Below are 23,102 nucleotides of genomic sequence, written 5' to 3'. Positions count from 1 at the left end.
CATTGGGCTCCATCACGAACGATGTGGTGCTGCTAACTGAAATAAATGGACTCCCTTTCCACTGGGACTTGGTTTATCCCAAGAGGCCCCACGGATGGCCAATGGGGCCAGGAGGGGGCAATCCCTCCTGGCTTTGTGGACTTGGGCAAAGGACAGAGGGTGGGAAAAGCCACATTCGCCTGTAGTTTGGATATGCCTGAGGGTTCAAGCCGTATCCTGTAGATACCATTTCCTTTTAATAAGGAGGCTTCACTGCCTGTTCCAAGCCTGTGGGGTGTTGTTTCCATAACCTATGGTAAAATAGGCAGTTGCACTTAAGGGTCATGGGCTCAGGGCCTATGATGGCTTTTTTCTCAAGTAGGGCCCAATCAGCACTAAGATTTGTCTTTTAAGAGAAATCTATCTCAGCTGCTGAGGGTAGTTTGTATCCGAAACACATGGGGAGTTGCTGGCTATCATGTGTGGACTAAAGACTCCAAGGGGCACAAGACAGTTGCTAGGACTTCCACCATCCCACCAAGGGGTCACCAGGCAGATGTGGCATCGCTTGTTGGATGGTCTTTTTACATGGGCCTGCTGTTGGGGTGGCCCCCATTCAAATTGAAATGATTTTTTCCGTGACTTTTGTCAATAGATTTTTTTTTTTTTTTTTGCAGTACGCGGGCCTCTCACTGTTGTGGCCTCTCCCGTTGCGGAGCACAGGCTCCGGACGCGCAGGCTCAGCGGCCACGGCTCACGGGCCCAGCCGCTCCGCGGCATGTGGGATCTTCCCAGACCGGGGCATGAACCGGTGTCCCCTGCATTGGCAGGCGGACTCTCAACCACTGCGCCACCAGGGAAGCCCTGTCAATAGATTTTAAAAAGACTATTGTAAATGAATTGTTGCAACCAAATGTTGCAGGCCATGGCCTGACAGTGCGCTGCCAGAATGGAGCTCACTGATTTTGGGTGACTCAGACTCATGTAGGAGACACAATAAAGAATCAATCAAATTACTCTACCTCTCTTGGGCCCATGAAGGTTGTAATACAGTTTTTCTGTTTTGTTTTGTTTTTGCCACGCCGCATGGCTTGCGGGATCTCTGTTCCTCGACCAGGGATTGAACCCCAGCCACAGCAGTGAAAGGACAGAATTCTAACCACTAGCCCACCAAGGAACTCCTTGTAATACAGTTTTAAATTAAAATATTTTATCAACAGTTCTGCTATGTAGATCTCCAAATGCGCAGCTATTTGAGCTTTCATCTTGTGCATTCTTCAGAGGATCTGAAGTTCACCAATGGAGTTTGAACTAAACTTTCCAATGATATTATCTAGGTTTGCTGTTCTAACAGAGACAAAACGAACAGCAGTTTAAACAACATACAATAGTTTTCGCTCACGGATTCAGGTTAAGGTAACACTAGCCCCAGTACGAAACCACCTTACTGCCCAGGAACTCGGCAATATGAACTTTGTCCCCAAGGGATTTGTGTGAACTGTAGTCCAACAGCTCCGAAGTGGCTGAAGTACTTCCGGCGGAAGAGGGTGGGAACTCGGGCTGTGTTCTCCTCTGGCTTTCTGGGAAGTGTAGTTTACAAGTTCCGTAGAGACTCAGACGCTTCCGCACAGGCGCCGCTGGGACAGGGGAATTGTGGGAAGTGTATCCCCAGCGCAGCCTGGGGGCGGGGTTTCAGGCCCTGCAGCTCTGGGCGGTCAGGTAGTCTCCCTCTCTTCCCTCGCGCTGGTGAGTTGCTTCCTCGTTTTGCGACCCGTGGGAATTTCCCTGGGAACCTGTCCAACCCAGCCATCAATTTGGGGGAAAGAGCTGCTTCAGAGAGCTATGGTTTGAGGGCTGGGGCGTGGGCGGTTGTTCCTTTGGGCGGAGTCCTCTGCGTTTGGTGCGGCGGATGGGATCGTTCCTGGCCTGGTTGGAGGGGCACTAGGGCTCTCGCCTTGAGGACCCATCCCCTAGGCCGTGCACCTAATACCCTGCTCTGTCATTTCCCGCAGTAGAACATTGGATGAATTACTTAAATTTCTGTCTCTGATGGTTTCTTGTAAAATTGGGATGACATTACTACTCTTAAAAAACAAAATTCAGGGAATATTCCGAAGGTCCAGTGGTTAGGACTCCGAGCTTTCACTGCCGAGGGCCGGGTTCAATCCCTGGTGGGCGAGGTAAGCTCCCACAAGCCACATGGCGGGGCCAAAAACAAAACAAAAAAGGCAAAATCAAACAAAATTCAGCTGTGTAAATTTGAAGATTTAATTGGCTTTATGCAACAGTTGGTGAATTGAGCAGCATCCCATCTAGTAAATATAAGGGTTGTACAAAATGGAAAGTTTTTTTTGTTTTGTTTTAGGCAGAAAAGTAGGGCAAAGGAATTATTAGTAAAAGAAAAGAAAGGATTATTTTTAGGTCAAGATCTCTTTTTGTGGGGAATGGAATGGCAAGGGCTTTATCGTGAAGATTGCCTCTTCTCTGGGGGATGGAAATGGGCTTTGTAATAGATTACCTCGTTAGTGCTGGCCAGAAAATACCAGCCTGGTTGATTAGCATTATATTTCTATGTAAGGTGGAAACTGCAGTTAAGTCTTGGTTTGCTGTCATGGGGCGGGGTGTAGCAAATGACTCCATTTTGGGCCTTTTTTTTTTTTTTTTAGCCGCCTCCGGGCATGCGGGATCTTAGTTCCCCCCAGCAGACATCAAACCCTTGCCCCCTGCACTGGAAGCACGGAGTCTTAACCACTGGACCACCAGGGAAGTACCGGGCCTGTTCTTTCTTTTTTAACACTACCTTCCTAATACGGTGGTTTGAGAATTAAATGGGATGGTATGAATAAAAGTCTTGATGGAGAAAATGTTCACATATCGAGGTATGGGGCAGTCATTTTAGCTTATACATGGTTCGGCCTGAACTTTGTGTGAGCAAAAGCAGCCTGACTCATGGCCTGTCACACACACACAGCACATCTGCTTTAACCATTGAGGTAAAGACTATCCATCTCAAAGATAAGGATAAATAACTCCCTTCCTGTGGCATCTTCCTGCATCTCTCCTCTACCTGAGTATCTTTCCCAGAACAACATAAAACCGTGTTCATTGCAGCTTCCTATATAATGGCAAATCTAGTACTCATCAGGGATTGTGCCAAAATGCTTATTTAATTCATCCAGGAACACAGCAGTGGTTTGATAAATCGGGTTTATTCATTGCGGTGAGAGATTACACCCACCTTGGGGAACCATGAGGTGCCACGACGGTAAGAGGGTGTCAGGAAAAAAATCTATTACAGGATTTGGGCTTCATTTAAGTGTTTTGGGAGAGGGCCTAAGACGCAGGGTTCACTCCGGATTGGATGCTGCCAGAAAGCAGAAGCAATTTTAAGATTTAGTATCTCAATAAATGTTATATTTGGGGAGAGCAGACTAGAACAAAGATAAAGCTCTAAGTGGTAAAGAAATAGCATCACTCTTTTAGCCAAGAGGAGGATGTTTGTCATTGTGTGGGTGGCACAGTGACCTTGTTTTTGTCTGTCTAAAAATTACGAAGGGGTCTTCTTTTGTCTCACTTTACCGTGGTCTCAGAGAAACCTCATTTGAGGATGGTAGTCTGTGATTTATGTCCCAAAGGAGAATACTATTGGCCTGTGAGTGCCATGTCAGCTTTCAGATGTCAGGAGTATTTTGTTTTTAATTCTCATTACATTCAACACACCATTATACAGCCATCTTTTGGAAGGAGTTAGATTTTCAGTGGCTGACATTAGAAAATGACTAGCTTATACTGAGTTTAGAAAAATAGATACAGAACACAAGATTTCATTTTAAAAAACAAAGATGTATGTTGATAGGCATATGTGTTGACATGTTTACAGAGAGAAAAAAAATCTGGTTATCTTCAAGGGGAAGGAATCTAGGTGCATCCCCCTCTCCCCCATTTTGCTTTATACAATTTTTAATTGGCTTCCAATAACATATGTTTTTATTTTTATTTTTTTTAATATATTTTATTTATCTTTGGCTGCGTTGGGTCTTTGTTGCTGTGCGCGGGCTTTCTCTAGTTGCAACGAGCGGGGGCTACTCTTCATTTTGGTGCACAAGCTCCTCATTGCGGTGGCTTCTCTTGTCGTGGAGCACAGGCTCTAGGCGCATCGGCTTCAGTAGTTGTGGCGCACCGGCTTAGTTGCTCCGTAGCATGTGGGATCTTCCGGGACCAGGGCTCGGACCTGTGTCCCCTGCACTGGCAGGCGGATTCTTACCCAGTGCGCCACCACGGAAGTCCCAACATATGTGTTTTTAAATTGCTCACTATAATAAAGATATTTTAACCAGAAAATATAAAGGAAAAAACTCAGTACAAAACATCCTCCATCAATAGAATCCTCCCCAGTGCTCTAGCATTTTGGCTTTGGGAGTCAGAATGACTCCAATGCCAAGCTCTTCAGCCTTCATTATGCTTGCTTTGAGATAGCAGACAGTTTCTTAACGTCTCTGAAATTTGGTGTTTTCACCTCCAAAGAGGGATCATAACTTCAATGAAAAGTGTAAATGAGGGAAGAGCACTTTTCCATGAGGACAAGCTTCCACTTTGGCCCTCTCAAGTTATTTTTCCTGAAAAACCAGTGGTACCACCGGTCTGGTACCTTCTTCGATCCTCCTGGTCCCTCCCAAATCATTCTACCTCGCCTATTCTTTGATCTCTCAGTTTTAGCCTCATATTGTCAGATTATATTCAAATCAAACTACTTTCAATCACCTAGTGTTCCCTAAACAGTCATCCCCCCTTAACTTCTTTCTTTTTTATTTAAAAAAAAATTTTGGTTGCGCCCTGCGGCATGCGGGATCTTAGTTCCCAACCAGGGATCAAACCCTTGTCAAGGCCCTGGAGTGGGAACGTCCAGTCCTAGCCACTGGACGGCCAAGGAAGTCCCCCACCCTATTAATTTCTTGAAGATTGCATCTCCTCACTTGTTCCCTTTCCAACAATACTCCTGCCATAATTGGAGGCATTTCGACTTCAGAAAGTCGTGTCTATGGAACATTTTCGCTGGAGGACTCAGGGAAACGTAATGCAGACTCTCAGTGTAGGAAGCCGCCTTACCACCCCGGAAGTTGGGACTTGGCGGAATCTTTTCTCTCTGGCATTTTGGGAACCGTAGTCAAGGAGCTTCCCGTAGTCTTCCTGGAAAGTGAGCCTCTGGACTGTTTTCTTCGGCATTCTGGGAGATGTAGTCCAGGCACTGTGTAGTCGCTCGCACTTCCGCTCAGGGAGGCGGATCTGACGAATTCTGGGAAGTGTAGTCCAGAAAGCCCGGTGGACTCGTAGGCACTTCCGTTCCCGGAGTGGGCGGGTTGCCGGTGTATTTTCTGTGGGCCCGTGCGTCTGTTCCGCGTCTCGCTGGCCCTTGCGAGCTTCCTGTGTCTCCGCTTGGGACGCGCAACCACCTGGCAATCGATTTAGGGGAAAAGAATCCTCGGCGGAGAATGCAGGTGCGGAGGGGCGAGGGCGGCCATGTACGTGCCCCTCGGCGGAGCCTCTGTGCGTTTGGGGCGTTCTCGAAACCCCAAGAGGCGACTGGCTACGCTCGCGTATCCCCTGGATTGGGAATTTCCGCGGCTCTCACCTCGCCCAGTCCGCCTCCCTACACCTTCCACGCGCGCTTCCACTTCCTCGCGTGGGGAGTTAATCTCCCTGTGCCTCCCGTTGCTTTTCTTTAAAATGTTAGGACCTTCCTAGAAGAATTGTTTTGGGAATTGAAAAAGGTGGTACAAATAGAAATCTTAAGTTCCTGGCACGTAGTGAATGATCTCTCCTTAGTGTTAATTTCTCGAGGAGCGGTCAGGTCCCCGGGTTAGGGTCAGAAATCCAGCTTCAATGACACTTGCCCTTCTCTCTGTCTCTGCGTGACGCTGGATAATCCCGGACCCCTTCTGACTCTTTTGGAGGGGAAGGTTCCGGATTGCTCGGGATTGCTTCTAGATTGCTCGGAGGGAGGGGAAGCTTTAACTTTTATGGGGACGGGGACTCAATCGTGGCACTTCATAGCATTCTTTCTTTCTCCAGCGTGATTTCTCAAAAAGGACCACACGGAGGTAGAGGGAGTGACCCTGAGCTACATGATAGCAAAGCTCCACGTGAGTGGGACTTGACAGTTTTGTTTTACAATGATCTTCACATCAGTCAGAGAATGTGTAGGATGTGTAATTGGACATGAGTATTGATAGTAATTAATCCTTAACTGTTAACTTAAGTGATGAGGGCTTTACACAAATAAATACATTATGTCACACCATGGCTCCGTGAAGAAATATTGCTCTTTTCCTGTTTTGAAAAATGAGATTGAGACCCAGGGAGCTGAAAGTTATTTGCCCATAGTCACCCACCAAGTAAGAGGCTGAGGTGGGGTTGGAATTCAGGCAGTCTGAGTCCAGAGCTTGAGTTCATAATCTTTTGGATGTAATTCTCCTTAAGCTTTAGGAACTAGGTGGAATCAAGCAGTTTAGTCAGAACTTGATTGTGAGGGACCTTAACATCAAATAAAATGGGCTTGGACTTTTCTATGAGTTTTTCAAAATATCATCAACTATTTTGTTTCACTTGTTACAAATAATATTATTCTCATAGAACTGTATCATTGTGGAACATTCAGAAATTAAAGAAATTTGAGAGAAAAAAATTGTTTAATTACTTATTAATTCAGGGTGTAAAGATAGCAACAGTTAAGCTTCTAATGCATTTCTGTTTAGTGATTCTTTTTGTGTATTTGTTTATAAACATTTTACAGATTATTTTATCCTACCTTTCTCAGTGATTTTCCCCTTATGTGTTTTAAGTATGGAGATTTCCAAACACTGACAAGAAAGAATAAACTAATGAACTTCCATGTAATTGAATGATCAGTCTTACTATTTTCATTATTATTGTTATTCCTGTGACTGTTTCCTGATTTTTAAGAAAGTTTTATTTTTATATAATTTTAAACCTATAGCAAAGTTGCAAAAGTAGTATAAGGAACTCTCCTATACTTGTTACCTAAATTCACCAATTGTTTACATTTTGCCTATCTACTCTGTTCCTCCATCAGGAATGTACCTATATTCAGTGACAGCTCGTCTTAGCTTTCTGCATGAAGGAAGCCCACATACCATGAGTAATCAGGGGGTGTCTTGGTAAGAGGGATTTAGGAAAGGCTGACTATAGGATTTTAGCATCACATACTTGGTAATATTAGACTATTATACTAAATATATTTTTTAATTAATTAATTAATTTATTTATTTTTGGCTGCGTGGGGTCTTTGTTGCTGCACATGGGCTTTCTTTAGTTGCATCAAGCGGGGGCTACTCTTTGTTGCAGTGCGCGGGCTTCTCACTGCGGTGGCTTCTCTTGTTGCAGAGCATGGGCTCTAGGCACGCGGCTTCAGTAGTTGCAGCACGTGGGTTCAGTAGTTGTAGCTCGCAGGCTCTAGAGTGCAGGCTCAGTAGTTGTGGCACACGGGCTAAGTTGCTCCGTGGCATATGGGATCTTCCCGGACCAGGGCTCAAACCCGTGTCCCCTGCGTTGGCAGGCGGATTCTTAAACCACTGCGCCACCAGGGAAGCCCCTATACTAGATATTATACTAGAGAATAGTGTTTATATATTAGATATCTATTAAGTTATTTCTAATCATAGTTAATAGGTAACAGTAGATAATGCCAGGTAGCATATTAGGTAACATACTGTTATATAATCCACGTCCTGTATTTTGTTCTGTTTTTCATTGGAAGTCTTCATAACTGGTTTTCCCCTCAGTTTAAAGTCCAATTTTATACCCAGCTCACAGATACAGAGAACAGATTGGTGGTTGCCAGAGACAGGGTGTGGCGGGGGTGGGTGAAATGGATGAAAGTGGTTAAAAGGTTCAAACTTGCAAGTTTGAATAGAGTAAATAAATCATGGAAATATAATGTACACCATTATGACTCTAGTTAATAATACTGTATTGCTCATTTGAAAGTTTCTAGAAGAGTAGATCCTAAAATTTCTCATCACACACAATACATAAATTTGTAATTATGTATGGTGATGTATGTTGACTAGATTTATTGTGGTAATTATTTCACAACATATACAAAACTAGAATGATTATGTCGTACACCTGAAATTAATATTATAACCCAATTATACCTCAACTTAAAAAGCAATAATAAAGCTCATGCACTTGATCGTTAAAAAAAAATTCCAATTTTATGCCTTGCCTTAAGGTGTATATTTGTTTATAAACATTTTACAAAATTTTTTTCATACTTTTCATAATGTTCTTCTTTGACATGGAATGATTCCACAGCCTTTGTCTTTTTTGTTCTTGATGCTTTTAGGGAGTATAGAGGCAAGTTATTTTGGAGGACCATTTGAGGTTCATCTGATATATTTCATGTTTAGCTTCAGATTACGCATTGTTGGCAGGGATTCCACAGAAGTGGTGAAGTGTCCTCGTCACTGCAACATAACAGGAGCCAAAGGATATCAGTTTGTCCCTATATTGGTAAACTCAACTTTGTTTACTAGGCTAAGGTAATGTCTGTCAGATTTCTCCATTGTAAAGTTACTCTTGTTTTTTGGAATTAATAAAGTTTTATTATGGGGAGATACATATATTAGTGGGCATTCTACTATAAAGAGAAGCTTCTTCTCTCCCACTTATTTATTTATTCATTTAAATGTAAATATTAGTATGGACTCAGGATCCATAAATTAGTATTCTAAATGACATGTAGATTAATAAACGTTTATTTTTACCAGCTTGAGGTATATTGTACATATCATAGAATTCACCCACTTGAGATGTACAAATCAATGATTTTTTAGTAACTTTGCTGAGTGGTGCAACCATTGTCATAATAATTTGGAACATTTTCATTTCCCCAGTTGGATTCCTTAGTTAACCCCCATTCTCTCCCCAGATACCCAGGCTACCACTAACCTACTTTCTGTCTCCATAGATTTGCCTATTCTGGACATTTCATATAAATGGAATCATACAATACAATATGTAGACTTTTGTGTCAGTCTTCTTTTGCTTTCCCACACATTTGCAAGGGTTCATCCATGTTGTAGCATAATCAAGACTTCATTCCTTTTCATTGGTGCATAATATTCCATTGTATGGATATGCCACAATTTGTCTGTTCTTTCATGCATAGGCCAATATTTTGGGTGTTTCCAAATTTAGGTTATTATGAATAATGCTGCTGTGAACATTCATATGCTCATTCACAAGAAGCATCTGCATGGGTGAGCGGCGACCCAGGTCACTCTTTCATGTCTTTTTTCTGCCTTCCCAGACACTCTGCCAGGTGCAGTTCTGACCTCCCAGGATCTGTGTAACTCAGGACTGTGCCCATCCCCAGACACAGGAGGAAACATGACCATGTTCAAGGTGAGTAGGGCCTGCCTTTCTCACTTTTAAAGTTCCATCTCATTACTCAGACTGTTGCACGTTTGTCTTGGGATGACTCAAGCAGAACAAGAGACATGGGAGGGCCTGTTCTTCTCCCAGCTCTTAAGTTGTCCCTTTTGAGTGTTCATTGCATTTGTTTTTATTGTTTATTTTGTGTTATTATTATTTATTTTATAGAGTAGAAAAATGACTAGAAATGAACAACTCTCTCACTTCACTACTTCCCTCCTGACAAACTGTTTTTATTTTCTCTTACTCTTTTTCTCATGTGCATTCATAACTCTTTTGTATTTATGATGTACATTTAATTTTAAATTGTAACTTCTTTCCTTTAATACTAGATAACGTTCATTTTTTTAATGGATACAACATATTTGTCATTGAACTGATGTACGTTTTTATTTTATTTTTTTGGTACCCTTTTATTTATAACTGCTTCCCACCTGTAGCCATTTAGATGGTTTAGGAATTTGACTGTTCTAAGCCACCCTGCAATGACAGCTTTCCTACATTAAAACTTCCCCCCCCAAAATCAGTTCTGAAAACAGTCTCAGTTTTTTCTCCTTACTGTACCATGAGCTCAGTATAGAAAGAGTGCATTTGATATGTGTCATGTTGGCTGTTTTCTAGGTAGAATATCCAAATACAAGCATGGCGCAGCCCTAACTTGCTTTGCACAAACATATTTGGAGGTTTTCACACAGGAAGAGCTGGATTCTGACTTCCCCAGGCCTGAGTCATGGCTTGTGTATATTTTATTTACTGGTCCTTTTTTGTTCTTTTATGTATTAACCAGTTTGACTAAAGTAGTATGTAACCTTAGCTTAAAATGTCCAGTGATACTAGATTTGCCAGTAACTTGACTTCTGTTTCTGCATTTACTCTTTAGAGCAGCTGCGTGAGGAGATTTTGTCTCATTTTCTTTTCAAACACTTGAAATATGAGACACCTGCTCACGTTGACACAGGAAACCAAGGGTCTGGAATGCTAAGCAGTCTGCTTAAGTGAAAGATAAACAAGAAGAAAGAAAGAGTTCATTTGAGACCTGTGTCTTGTAGTGTTGTTGTCTGGAGGGCCTTTTGAGTGATGATTTCCACAGTCAGTAGGTGGCGCTGCTCCTCCCCGACCCCTTTCTTGGGTTGCGTCTCTTCTCTTTCTGCATCTCTCCTCTACCTGAGTACCGCCGCAGGTACTCTGAGATGCTCAGCGCTCCAGGCACACAAAGTTAGCACAGTCGTTGTATAAAATCTTTAAATTCCTCTGTGGCAAAAGATACCTTACATGGTATTACCAGAAAAAATAGCAACCTGGGGCAAAAGTATTTACCAAACGGATTCCAAAAAAAGACAAAATCCAGAATAAAGAATCTTATACATAGGACAAAGGAAAAAATATAGCGGAATATGAATGAGGACATGAACAGGTATGTTAAAGAGGACAGATACAGATGGTTAATAAACATCTGGAAAGGTATTAGTATTAATTTATAATCAGATAAGTGGGAATACTAAAGCAAATTGTTCTTCCAAATCAGATTACAAAAACCGTGGGAAACTTTATAACTTGCTCTTGGCCAATATATGGAGATTCAGGGTACTTGTACTCTCTTCAAAGATTAGGGAAGTAGGAAAAGAAATTGGGAAGAAAACCTGCCATTATATAATTTTAATATATAATTAAAAATATAATTTTAAATATGCCTATTTTGACATTTTAATTTTCTTTTGCAATTATTTGTTTATTTTTGGCCACGTTGGGTCTTCGTTGCTGCGTGCAAGCTTTCTCTAGTTGTGGTGAGTGGGGGCTACTCTTCATTGCGGTGCGCGGGCTTCTCATTGCAGTGGCTTCTCTTGCTGCGGAGCACAGGCTCTAGGCACACGGGCTTCAGTAGTTGTGGCTCACGGGCTCTAGAGCGCAGGCTCAGTAGTTGTGGCACACGGGCTTTGTTGCTTCATGGCATGTGGCATCTTCCCGGACCAGGGATCGAACTTGTGTCCCCTGCATTGGCAGGTAGACTCTTAACCACTGCACCACCAGGGAAGTCCTGCAAGTATTTTTAAATAATGAGGGAAATAAGGTCTATAAAAATGATGTTCTTTGCAGGATGGATTATAAAGAGAAAAATATGTAAAATTAAATATGCTTTATTTAGAACAGGTAAATGTAGATAATCAGTTCTCTGGAATAATACGCAGCCACGAAATGGGATGAAATAGGTGTTATAATATGAAGGAATAATAAAAGTAATAGCAAATGTTTATCAGGCACTTACTCTGTGCCACATACTCTTCCAAATGCCATAGATATTCCCTTGTTTAATCCTTGAAAGAACTCTGTCACGTAAGGACCATTATACAGAGAGGAAGCTCAGGCACATAGGCAAGCTTGTCCCAAGTCACGCAGCTAGTAAGGGTTAAGGGCCATGCAGACCTTTGGGAATCATGCCAAGTCATTTTGGATCCAGAGCGTGACACTGAATGTTGCAATTAAGAGATGTAGTGTGTGCAAGATGGGAACCCATGTCTCTAGGAAGATCCTGGAACCAAGACTCTTCAGTCTGTGGAACTCAGAGAATAGAAATATTGCTACCAGAGCCCTTTACCAAGCAAGAAGTCCTTCAATAGGGAAATCTGGCTTCTAGCAGCATGAGTAGCTTATATGCACTCTAATTCAAGTCTAGCCAGTCAGCTTCCAAGTTTGAAATTCCCCTGACCCCTTAAATTTTGCCCCAGACCCTGGATCGAGGAAACAGACTTGAGAGCCTTGCTTCCTGTCTCCTTGTTGGTTGACCTCGCCATAAAGCTTTTTCTCAAAAAAAAAAAAGTGTACCTTGAGGTTACATAGGGTGAACTACATCGATGTCCCACACAGGTTACCAAAAGCTTGTTAGCTTGGCAGACAATAAAGAAAAGTGGTAGCTTTTCTATCACAACAGGGTTCGTGTGTGTGAGAGGAAGAAGGCCATTGCTGTCAAATATGTTTGGACTAAATTGCAAAATTCTTCTCGGGACAGTTGGCAATATTCAACAAAAAGTAAAATGCATGTAGTCCAGGACATATATTTAGGGTTTTGGGAGGCTTACTGGTAAGTAGACCCAATGAGGGCGCAAAATAAATACAAGGACGGTTGTCACTGCCACACTTTCAGTGAGGCTGAGGAAAATCAGTGTGTGACATTGGCAGGATGAAAGGAGAAGGTCTGGGAAGTCTACAGATTTGACTGAAGTCCCTCAGAATCTGGGCTCACTTCCCTCCCATCCTCTCCACCTTTTCAGCACTGTCCTTTTTCTGTCTTTCTTTTTTGTTTTTAAAATATTTATTTATTTATTTGGTTGCATTGGGTCTTAGTTGTGGCAGGCAGGCTCCTTAGCTGTGGCTCACTGGCTCCTTAGTTGTGGCATGCGAACTCATAGTTATGGCATGCATGTGGGATCTAGTTCCCGGGCCAGGGATTGAACCCAGGCCCCCTGCATTGGGAGCGTGGAGTCTTAACCACTGTGCTAACAGGGAAGCCCCAACTGTCCCTTTTCAAGTGGCCATTGGTTGTAAGATTGAGGCTACATGTGTTTGGTGTCGTAGGAGGCGGTGACCTTCAAGGATGTGGCTGTGACCTTCACGGAGGAAGAGCTGGGGCTGCTGGACTCCACCCAGAGGAAGCTGTACCAGGAAGTGATGCTGGAGAACTTCCGGAACCTGGTCTCAGTAGGTGAGGACAGGCACCCTCTCTAACCTAATGTCAGCTCCCCGGTTTGGCTTTGTGTCCTTAGGTGTTGAAGGCTTTGGGGGTCTTGAAACGGTCACCTGCATTTGGAGACCTCACTTTTGTACCAACAATTTTTTAACGAAATCAAATAAGGTAGAAAAATACTTGTTGGGAAGAATGGAATATGTTGCAGCAAAAACTCTTGCCAATTGCGTGAGTGATGTAAGAACTGATGGGAGGAGATTTAATGAAGACAGACATTGGCAATAAATCGGTTTCTGTAATATTTATTACACATATGTGTCTGGGTCTTGAAATACTGGTATTTCTTCAAATAGGTCATGTTTTTTGTTTTTTTTTTTGAATACACTGGTTTTGATTCATTGATCAACATTTAATTCAGGAGTCTAAATTTCCAGTAAATTGTACCTTTAGTGTGTTCATTTTAAGTATGTGACTCTGCATGTTCACAGGGTGTCACCCCTTCAAACATGATATATTCCACTTAGAAAAGGAAAAAAGCTTTGGGTGGTGAAGGCAGCAACCCAAAGAGAAGGGACATCAGCTAAGAACCAGGCAGATAAGAGTCCTTGGGGAGGCTCTTCTATGTGTTTTTACTTTTCTCCAATCCTTTGCTGTCATCTGGTCCAAACTGCCAGACCCCTTCTTTCACACGCCTTTGTACTGGTTGCCCTGCTCCTACCCTTCCCCTCCTATAGTCTGTTCTCCCCGTCACAGCCAAAAGTGATGCTTAGGAAAGATTGCCATTCCTCTATTCCAAACCTTTTATGGCTTATTTTTCTCAAAGTTAAAACCTCTTCAAGTGGCTTCTGGAGTCCTCCAGGGTCCACTCATGGGCCCCTGCTGCCTCTCCAATTCCTCTCCTCTGCCCTCCTCTCTCGCTCCATCCCTCCCACCCCTGCCGGCCTCCGCAGTGTTCTCAGACCTGCCCGGGACGCTGTATTGCCCGTGGCTGCCCTAATAAATCACCACAAACTTCATGGCTTAACACAACGCATGTTGATCATCTTACACTTCCAGAGGTCAGAGCTGTACCGTGGTTCTCACGGGGCTGAAATCAAGGTGTTGGCACCATTGCGTTTCTCCTTGGGGGCTCTAGGGGAGAACCTGCCTTTCCAGCTGCTAGTGGTCACCCAAATCTCTTAGCCTGTGGCCGCCTGCCTCCATCTTCACAGCCAGTGACATCGCTTCTCTCTGCCCCTTGCTGTGTATTTGCACGCCCCTCTCCCGCTCTTCTTCTGCATCCCACTTCCTCTTTGAAGGGCCCTTTTGACTGCATTGAGACCCCACGCCCACCCCATAGTAGAGGATCATCTTCCCTTTTAAAGTCAGCGGATCAGCAACTTCAACCCCATCTGCAACCTTAATTCCCCTCTGCCACATAACCTAACATATCTTAGGTTCCAAAAATCAGGACGTGAGTTCCTTGGGGGAGAGTTACTCTGCCCACTGCCGGGACTTCTGCCTCTTAGCCCTCACCTTGCTCTCTCTCTTCCTTTTACCTCAGATCCTCCTGTTCCTCCCTTACTGCCTTCAGGTCTCCGCTCCGTTCTAACAGCACGCGAAAGGCCTCCTCTGACCACCCTGTCTAAAATCCCATCCTCCCTGTACTCTGCTTGTTCTGCCTTTTATTGGGTCTCACAGACTTTGGTTTGCTTGCTTATCACTTCTCTCTCTGCACTGAAGTGTGATCCACAGGAGTGAGGAGTTTTGTCTGTCCTGTTTAGTGCTCTGTCCTCAGTACCCAGAGCATCCTGGTATGTGGCAGGTGTCTGTAAATATTTGTTGACTTAGTGAGCGTGTTGATGGATGGAACAGGAGACCCCCGTGTCTCCGAGGGTCATGGAGATAACTGTTAGTCATGTGCAAACCAGAGTGAATGAAGGAGGTTGCAGAACATTTTTGTCTTTTGATGAATGTCTATCCGATTACTTTTATTTTTTTTCTTATTCATTTTTTAATTTCATTTTTATTTATTTTATTTTTCCAATTACTTTCTGTTTCAATTACTTTCTTTTTTAATTGAAGTATAGTTGATTTACAGTGTTGTACTAATTTCTTTTTTTACAAATTTATGTCTTTTATTTATTTATTTTTGGCTGAGTTGGGTCTTCGTTGCTGCACATGGGCTTTCTCTAGTTGCGGCGAACGGGGGCTACTCTTTGTTGCAGTGCGCAGGTTTCTCATTGCCGTGGCTTCTCTTGTTGAGGAGCACAGGCTCTAGGCTCGTGAGCTTCAGTAGTTGTGGCATGTGGGCTCAGCATCTGTAGCTCACGGGCTCTAGAGCGCAGGCTCAGTAGTTGTGGCGCACGGGCTTAGTTGCTCCACGGCATGTGGGATCTTCCCGGACCAGGGCTCAAACCCATGTCCCCTGCAATGGCAGGCGGATTCTTAACCACTACACCACCAGGGAAGTCCCCCACATTCTGTTTTCAAAGAGATAGTCCAAAAGATTCAGAAGGAACTAGTGATGGGCCCTCTTGCTTTCTTTTCACCCCAAGGGATTTTTGCCACCTTTGATTTTCTTTATTAACAGCATGCTTGGTGTACCCTGGTCTCTGGGACAGCTTTTCAGCTTTCCAGCAAAACTGAGTTCTCTGTCCCTTTGATATTTCAAATAACTTACTTGGAAAAGATGTTTTCCTTGTAGGACTTGGCTTAAGCTCTCATAAAAAAGTCAAAGCGAGATTCATTTATTCATTCAACATGCATTTGTAGGGTACTCACTGTACTCCAGGCATGATTCTGGACAGTGATTATAAAGTAGGAATGTGTAAAAATGTGTTCCATGTACAAAGTGTGAAATGCTTCCCACTTTGATGCATTGCAGTGGGAAAGAGACATATTAAACAACAAATGATTTAGTGAGTCATGTGGGGAAAAGTGCTGTGTAGAACATAAACAGATTCAAGGAGGATGGACCTTGCCACAGGTAGACTGAGTGAGGGCAGGATTGGTTATTTTACATTAGGTGGTAAAGAGGCCTCGGTGGTGGGTTGACATTGAACAGAGGCCTAAAAGACATGAGAAGTCACCCAGGTGTCTGTCTGAGAAGACTTCCTGGCAGAATTTAACTCCCGTTTTAGGATTAGCTTTCAGAGTTTATACTGTGACCTCACCTTTTCCCTTTCTCAATATCTGTCTCTGAGTAAAAGATTACCTTCCACTTTTTTACTTTTTTTCTTAGAGGTCTGAATTAATATCAGGTTTAGGACAGTGTATGTTATCTGTTCAACTTGGTTTCCTTTTTGTCCTAATGGAGAAAACCTGCCAGTAGGAGCTGAAGTTCTGTCCTCTGCTTTCACTGTGTTTTAGTCGGTGTGTGATTATATATTTGCTGCCAAACCTGCAAGTCATTCTAAGCATTCCAATCACCTCAACGCTAAAGTAACTTTCCAATAAAGTGACCCAAGGCAGAGTTGTAGAGAGGCTGTTTATCATATGCCTACTGGATCAAAGAGAAGGCACCTTAAATGGAGGGGAGTGAATTTCTCCTTTGAAACTTGTCAATTTCTTCACAAGTATTTTCTTCCTTCTTCTTCTCCTTCTTCTTCTTTTTTTTTGTATATGAGTATTCCCTGGTGCTCCAGGGGTTAGGACTCTGTGCTTTCACTGCTGAGGGCCTGGGTTCGATCCCTGGTTGGAGAACTGAGATCCCACAGCAAAAAAAAAAAAAAAGCCTGTTTTGTTTTGTTTTGTTTTCAGAGCAGTTTTAGGCTCACAGCAAAATTGAGAGGTAGGTGCAGAGATATCTCATATATCCCTTGCCCTCCCGACACTCACAGGCTTTAGCATCATTGACATGTCCTACCAGATACAACTGATGAGCCTACACTGACACATCGTTATCATCCAGAGACTATACTTTACATTAGGGTTAATTCTTGGTGTTGTACATTTTATGGATTTGGACAAATGTATAACGCCATGTAGCCACCATTATTAATATCATACAGAGTATTTCCACTGCCTAAAAATCTTCTCTGCTTTGCTTATTCATCCCTCCTTCCCCCTAACCCTTGGCAGCCACTGACCTTTTTACTGTCTCCATACTTTTGCCTTTTCCAGAACATCAAATAGTTGGAACCATACAGTATGTAGGCTTTTCAGATTGGCTTCTTTCTTTCTTCTTTTTTAATAATATGCATTTACGTTTCCTCCACTTCTTTTCCTGGCTTGATAGCACACTTCATCTTAGCACTGAATAATATTCCGCAGTGTGGAGGTACCACAATTTATTTATCCATTCACCTACCGAAGGACATCTTGGTTGCTTCCAAATTTTGTTTATGGAAAAGTTATTGCTTTTCCTTAAAGTTCTAGTTGATTCATATTTTGTTATCTATATAACTTTTTTATCTACATCATTTATTAACTATATAGTTTACTATCCAAGATTCTAGGCCGCCTTTGAAATTCAGTAGAAATGGCCATAGGTGAACAATTTGAATCTAGTTATCAATTTTTTAAGTTAAGGTTTTGATGTCTAACTTGCGCCTCACATAGGAAATTTGCACCAGTGGGTTTTGTTATGCTTAGTGGATAGGAGCCAGCTGGACCACCTCTTGGTTTCCTTTGGCACGCAAACCAGAGCCCATGACATACAATGGAAGAGGCGAACTGAACATTCTCTGGATTCATTCAAGTCTCACACTGTCTCCTAAATGTGAAATCTTGACAGCACTGAGCAGAGCCTTCAGTTGTCCACATCTCTGAACTTTATGTCTTTGCAGAAGGAAAGATCCAAAGTGAGATGGAGACTGTTTCAGAAGCAGGACCACATGAAGAGCTTTCCTCCTGGCAGATCTGGCAACACATTGCAAGTGACTTCACCAGGTGTCAAGACTCCATGATAAAAAGTTCTGAATTCCACCAACATGGTGACTCATCTGGCCAGGTTGGGGCAGGATTCTCTGAAACTCACACAGGCCAGAAACCTTATCAGTGTAATGAATGTACAAGATCCTTCAGTGATGTCTCCAACTTTGATCTTCATCAACAAATACACCCAGGAGAGAAGTCTCATACATGTGGTGAGTGTGGAAAAAGCTTCTGTTACAGCTCAGCACTTCGCATTCATCAGAGAGTTCACTCGGGAGAGAAGCGCTATAAGTGTGATGAGTGTGGCAAGGAGTTCAGTCAGAGCTCACAGCTGCAAGCTCATCAGAAAGTCCACACTGTAGAGAAGCCATTCAGATGTGAGCAGTGTGGGAAAGGCTTCAGTCGTAGGTCAACACTTACTGTTCATTGTAAATTACATATGGGAGAGAAACCTTATAATTGTGACCAATGTGGAAGGGCCTTCATTCATGCTTCACATCTTCAGGAACATCAGAGAATCCACACTGGGGAGAAACCGTTCAAATGTGATATATGTGGTAAGAACTTCCGCCGTAGATCAGCCCTTAACAGTCATTGTATGGTCCACACTGGAGAGAAGCCATACAAATGTGATGAGTGTGGGAAGTGTTTCACTTGTAGCTCAAATCTTCATATCCATCAGAGGGTCCACACAGGAGAGAAACCTTATAAATGTGAGGAGTGCGGTAAGTGCTTCATTCAGCCTTCACAATTTCAGGCCCATCGGAGAATCCACACGGGAGAGAAACCGTATGTCTGTAAAGTGTGTGGTAAGGGCTTCATTTACAGTTCAAGTTTTCAAGCCCATCAGGGAGTCCACACAGGAGAGAAACCATACAGATGCAGTGAGTGTGGGAAGCACTTCAGGATGAAAATCCATTATCAAGTTCATCTGGTCATCCACACAGGAGAGAAACCCTATAAATGTGAGGTATGTGGGAAAGGCTTCCGTCAGAGTTCATATCTTAAAATCCATCAGAAGGCCCACAGCATAGAGAAACCTTACAAGTGTGAGGAGTGTGGGCAGGGCTTCAATCAGAGTTCACGACTTCAGATCCACCAGCTGATCCATACTGGTGAGAAACCATACAAATGTGAAGAGTGTGGGAAGGGATTTAGTCGTAGAGCAGATCTTAAAATTCACTGCAGAATCCACACCGGAGAGAAACCATATAATTGTGAGGAATGTGGGAAGGTTTTTAGTCAGGCATCTCATCTTCTGACCCATCAGAGAGTCCACAGTGGAGAAAAACCATTCAAATGTGAAGAGTGTGGGAAGAGCTTCAGTCGGAGTTCACACCTTCAAGCCCATCAAAAAGTCCACACTGGAGAAAAGCCATACAAATGTGAGGAGTGTGGGAAGGGCTTCAAGTGGAGCCTGAACCTCGACATGCATCAGAGGGTCCACACAGGAGAGAAACCATATAAGTGTGGGGAGTGTGGGAAGCACTTCAGTCAGGCCTCAAGTCTTCAGCTTCATCAGAGTGTCCACACTGGAGAGAAGCCGTACAGGTGTGATGTGTGTGGTAAAGTCTTTAGTCGGTCTTCACAGCTTCAGTATCACAGGCGAGTTCATACAGGGGAGAAACCTTACCAGTGTGAGACCTGTGGTAAAAGCTTCAGTTGGCGCTCCAATCTTGTAAGTCATCACAAAATGCATACTGGGGATACATTTTATGAAAGCAGCGAGAGTGGTAAGAACATCAAGGAACTGTCAGAGGAAAGAAGTTCTACAAAATGATGTTTTCAAAAAAGTGCAACGTGAATTCTTGCAAGCGTCAGGTCTCATAGGAGAGAAAGTATTTTAGGTTAGTTGGTGTTGAAGCAGTAGCTAAACAGATCCTAGTGTTCACCAGACCACACAGCAGAGATCCCTTCTGAGTGGTGCAGTAAGGGCTGCATTCAGAACTTTGACATTTATCAGATGTCACTTAGGAGATAGCACTTAGAAAGGAAAAGAGTTTGGTCTGGCCTTTAATAAAAGTGTAAGGATTAGCTAGTCAAAATTGATGTCCATGAGAATGTGCGTTCCATGAGGGCAGGGACTTGGCTGCTCAATCTACACAACCTTAACATTGACTAGCGCTTTTAGGTGTGCTCAGTACTTGTGTTTTAAATAAACCAAAAGGGGGAAATGTATAATATATGAAAGTTGTATTCAGAGGAGGAAACCTGCAAAATAAAATTAATTCAGGACGTGACCATTTGTTGAAATACTGAAAACCACTGCAGAAAACCAATCTTCAATATATATATATTTTTTTAATTTATTTTTGGTTGCGTTGGGTCTTCATTGCTGCACACAGGCTTTCTCTATTTGCAGTGAGCAGGGGCTACTCTTCATTGTGGTGCGTGGCTTCTCATTGCGGTGGCTTCTCGTGTTGTGGAGCACGGGCTCTAGGCATGCAGGCTTCAGTAGTTGTGGCATGTGGCTGAGTTGCTCTGCGGCATGTGGGATCTTCCTGGACCAGGGCTCAAACCCATGTCCCCTGCATTGGCAGGCAGATTCTTAACCACTGCACCACCAGGGAAGCCCCCCAATCTTCAATATTAATATGCTATTAGCCTATCGCAACTGGCTCCTTGCCTCCTGCAGCCTCTGTTCTCAAGTTGGGTGTTTTTTTGAGGCCCCGTCTAGTTTTCCAAGGACTGTGTTCAGTAGAAATTGAACTATCTTGTGATTTTTTTTTCTGACGGTACAGACTGAGAAAACATGATTAACTTTACAACAACAGTAACTGCATAGTATACAATTGATTTTTTTGTCTGTCAATGTTAAGGTAGGGTTTACTGTAACACTTTAAAAGTGTCACAAAGATTGTTTGTCCCTAGAAAAAAATTTTTTAGTTGACCTTACTGATTTCTAAGTCTCTGCATTTTCATCCAGACTTTGAAATGTTTGCCTTCTAATTATTGTAGCATTTTTTCTATCAAAACTTCTCAGGTAGGGGCCATGCCATATTCTTCCCCCACATCCATGAGGCAAATACCCAGAAAACTTGTAGGAATTTGATAAAATTATCAAATGTATTATTGAGACAAGACTAACATTTATGTGCTTTTCCCTACTGGTAGCAGTAAAGCACGGTTTCAGGAAAGGAGTATATATCAGAATATATTAGATTGTACATCCCTTTGATCTAGAAATCATATAATTGGAAGTTATTGATTATGAGATTAAAATATCAAAAAATGAGCACCACCTCAATGATGTCACTGAATTTTTTAATGGAAATTAGTGTACAGCTGTAAGAATTTGAGTTTTGATATATTCCTATATTAATCTGTAGCCATTAAAATGATGACAGGGACTTTCCTGGTGGTGCAGTGGCTAAGAATTCGCCTGGCAATGCAGGGGACAGGGGTTCGAGCCCTGGTCCAGGAAGATCCCACATGCTGTGGAGCAACTAAGCCCGTGCGCCACAACTACTGGGGCTTTGTGCCACAACTACTGAAGCCTATGTGCTTAGAGCCTGTGCTCCGCAACAAGAGAAGCCACTGCAATGAGAGGCCCGCGCACCGCAACGAGGAGTAGCCCACACTCACTGCAACTAGGGAAAGCCCGCACACAGCAACGAAGACCCCACGCAGCCAAAAATAAATAATTTTATTTAAAAAAAGAAAATTATGACAGATACCATAATGGCAGGAGATACACAATATGGGCTTTGAGAGATCACAGATTGTAGCCTTCATAGTATAATCAACCATAAATCTTTGTTAGTGTTTGTATATGTGTGCGTGTGCGCACATGTATGTGTACATGCATAAGATCATGTGTAAAGGGATACTCTTCCAGAGTGGTTTTCCTAGGCAAGGAGCATTTTGTGGTATTTTTCTGTTTTATAACTTCATGTTATATTTTTTTCATTGAATAGTGAATATTGCCAAAGCAGGAAATTATTACAATAGAGTTTGAAAAAGTACTAACTAATTATCCCTTGCAGTTAAGACCTCATAATATGATTGTTCTATATTGTCATAAGGCATATAAGATCAGAATTACGGTATGAACTCTGGAAGCCAATTTCAAAAGCAAAACAATTCTCAGATTATTTTGCATACACAGAAAAATTGATGCGTTTCAACAATTGAAGCTTTATTATTTATGCTGTGCTTTAACTACAGATCCGTAATAGGGAGAGGGAAAATCCTGGAGCTAGAAACAAAAGTAGATATACCTACATTGTGGAGGTTAAAAAAAAAAAAAAGTTTCTCTTGTTGAAAAGATGTGCATGAGGAGAGAACTGAGCATAATAGCAGAGGACCCTCAGCATGTGGAACCAGTAATGACAAAGCAGGTTTGGATGCCATTCCATACTCAGACCAATGGTGGTATTTTTAGTATAGTTGGATAAAGGGCTTTATTTAGCAAGTTACACTTGACCCTTGAACAATATGGGTTTGAACTGGGCAGGTCCACTTATATGCAGGGGTTTTTTGTTTTGTTTGTTTGCGGTACGCGGGCCTCTCACTGTTGTGGCCTCTCCCGTTGCGGAGCACAGGCTCCGTACGCGCAGGCTCAGCGGCCATGGCTCACGGGCCCAGCCGCTCCGCGGCATGTGGGATCTTCCCGGACCGGGACACGAACCCGTGTCCCCTGCATCGGCAGGCGGACTCTCAACCACTGCGCCACCAGGGAAGCCCAGCAGGGTTTTTTTAAAAATAGTAATTACTACAGTACTACATGATCTGTGGTTGGTTGAACCCATGGTTGCAGAATTGCAGATACAGAGGAACCACGCATATGGAAGTCTGACCATAAGTTATTTATATAGATCTGTCTATCCATCCATCCATCCGTCCATCCATCTATAGAGAGAGAGGGAGTGAGTGCACGTGCTAGGTATTTACAGAAGTAGATATGGAAGTGTGAGGATATACAAACACACACGTGTGTGTGGTGTATATAAGCATATATATCCACGTTTCTATTTCAGGGCTGGAGCAAGGAAAGTATAGAATGATCTTGGAGAAAATTTGCTGTGCCAGAAAGTAGGAAAGAGTGGTGGGACATGTAAAAAGATCCAGCTTGAAGAGACTCACACTGGGTAAATCTGAGCAATTTGAACATAAAATAAATAATTATCAT

At 42.8% G+C, this 23,102-nt stretch overlaps 1 protein-coding gene across 1 annotated transcript; it reads left to right on the top strand.

The window, feature by feature from the left end:
- Window positions 1-1,699: 1,699 nt before the first annotated feature.
- On the top strand, window positions 1,700-19,751 carry LOC309836687 (uncharacterized protein; the record flags this gene model as incomplete). The annotated part of the gene is made up of 4 exons (XM_082676787.1): window positions 1,700-1,725; window positions 9,311-9,405; window positions 13,006-13,132; window positions 17,884-19,751. The coding sequence occupies exons 2-4, from the start codon at window positions 9,391-9,393 to the stop codon at window positions 19,749-19,751; spliced, it is 2,010 nt and encodes a 669-aa protein (XP_082532913.1). The 5' UTR covers window positions 1,700-1,725; window positions 9,311-9,390.
- Between the last annotated feature and the right edge of the window lie 3,351 nt (window positions 19,752-23,102).

Source organism: Grampus griseus, assembly GCF_964374135.1.
Source record: "Grampus griseus genome assembly, chromosome: 19".
In the NCBI taxonomy this organism is placed as follows: domain Eukaryota; kingdom Metazoa; phylum Chordata; class Mammalia; order Artiodactyla; family Delphinidae; genus Grampus; species Grampus griseus.
This window is presented reverse-complemented; position numbering and strand designations above follow the sequence as displayed.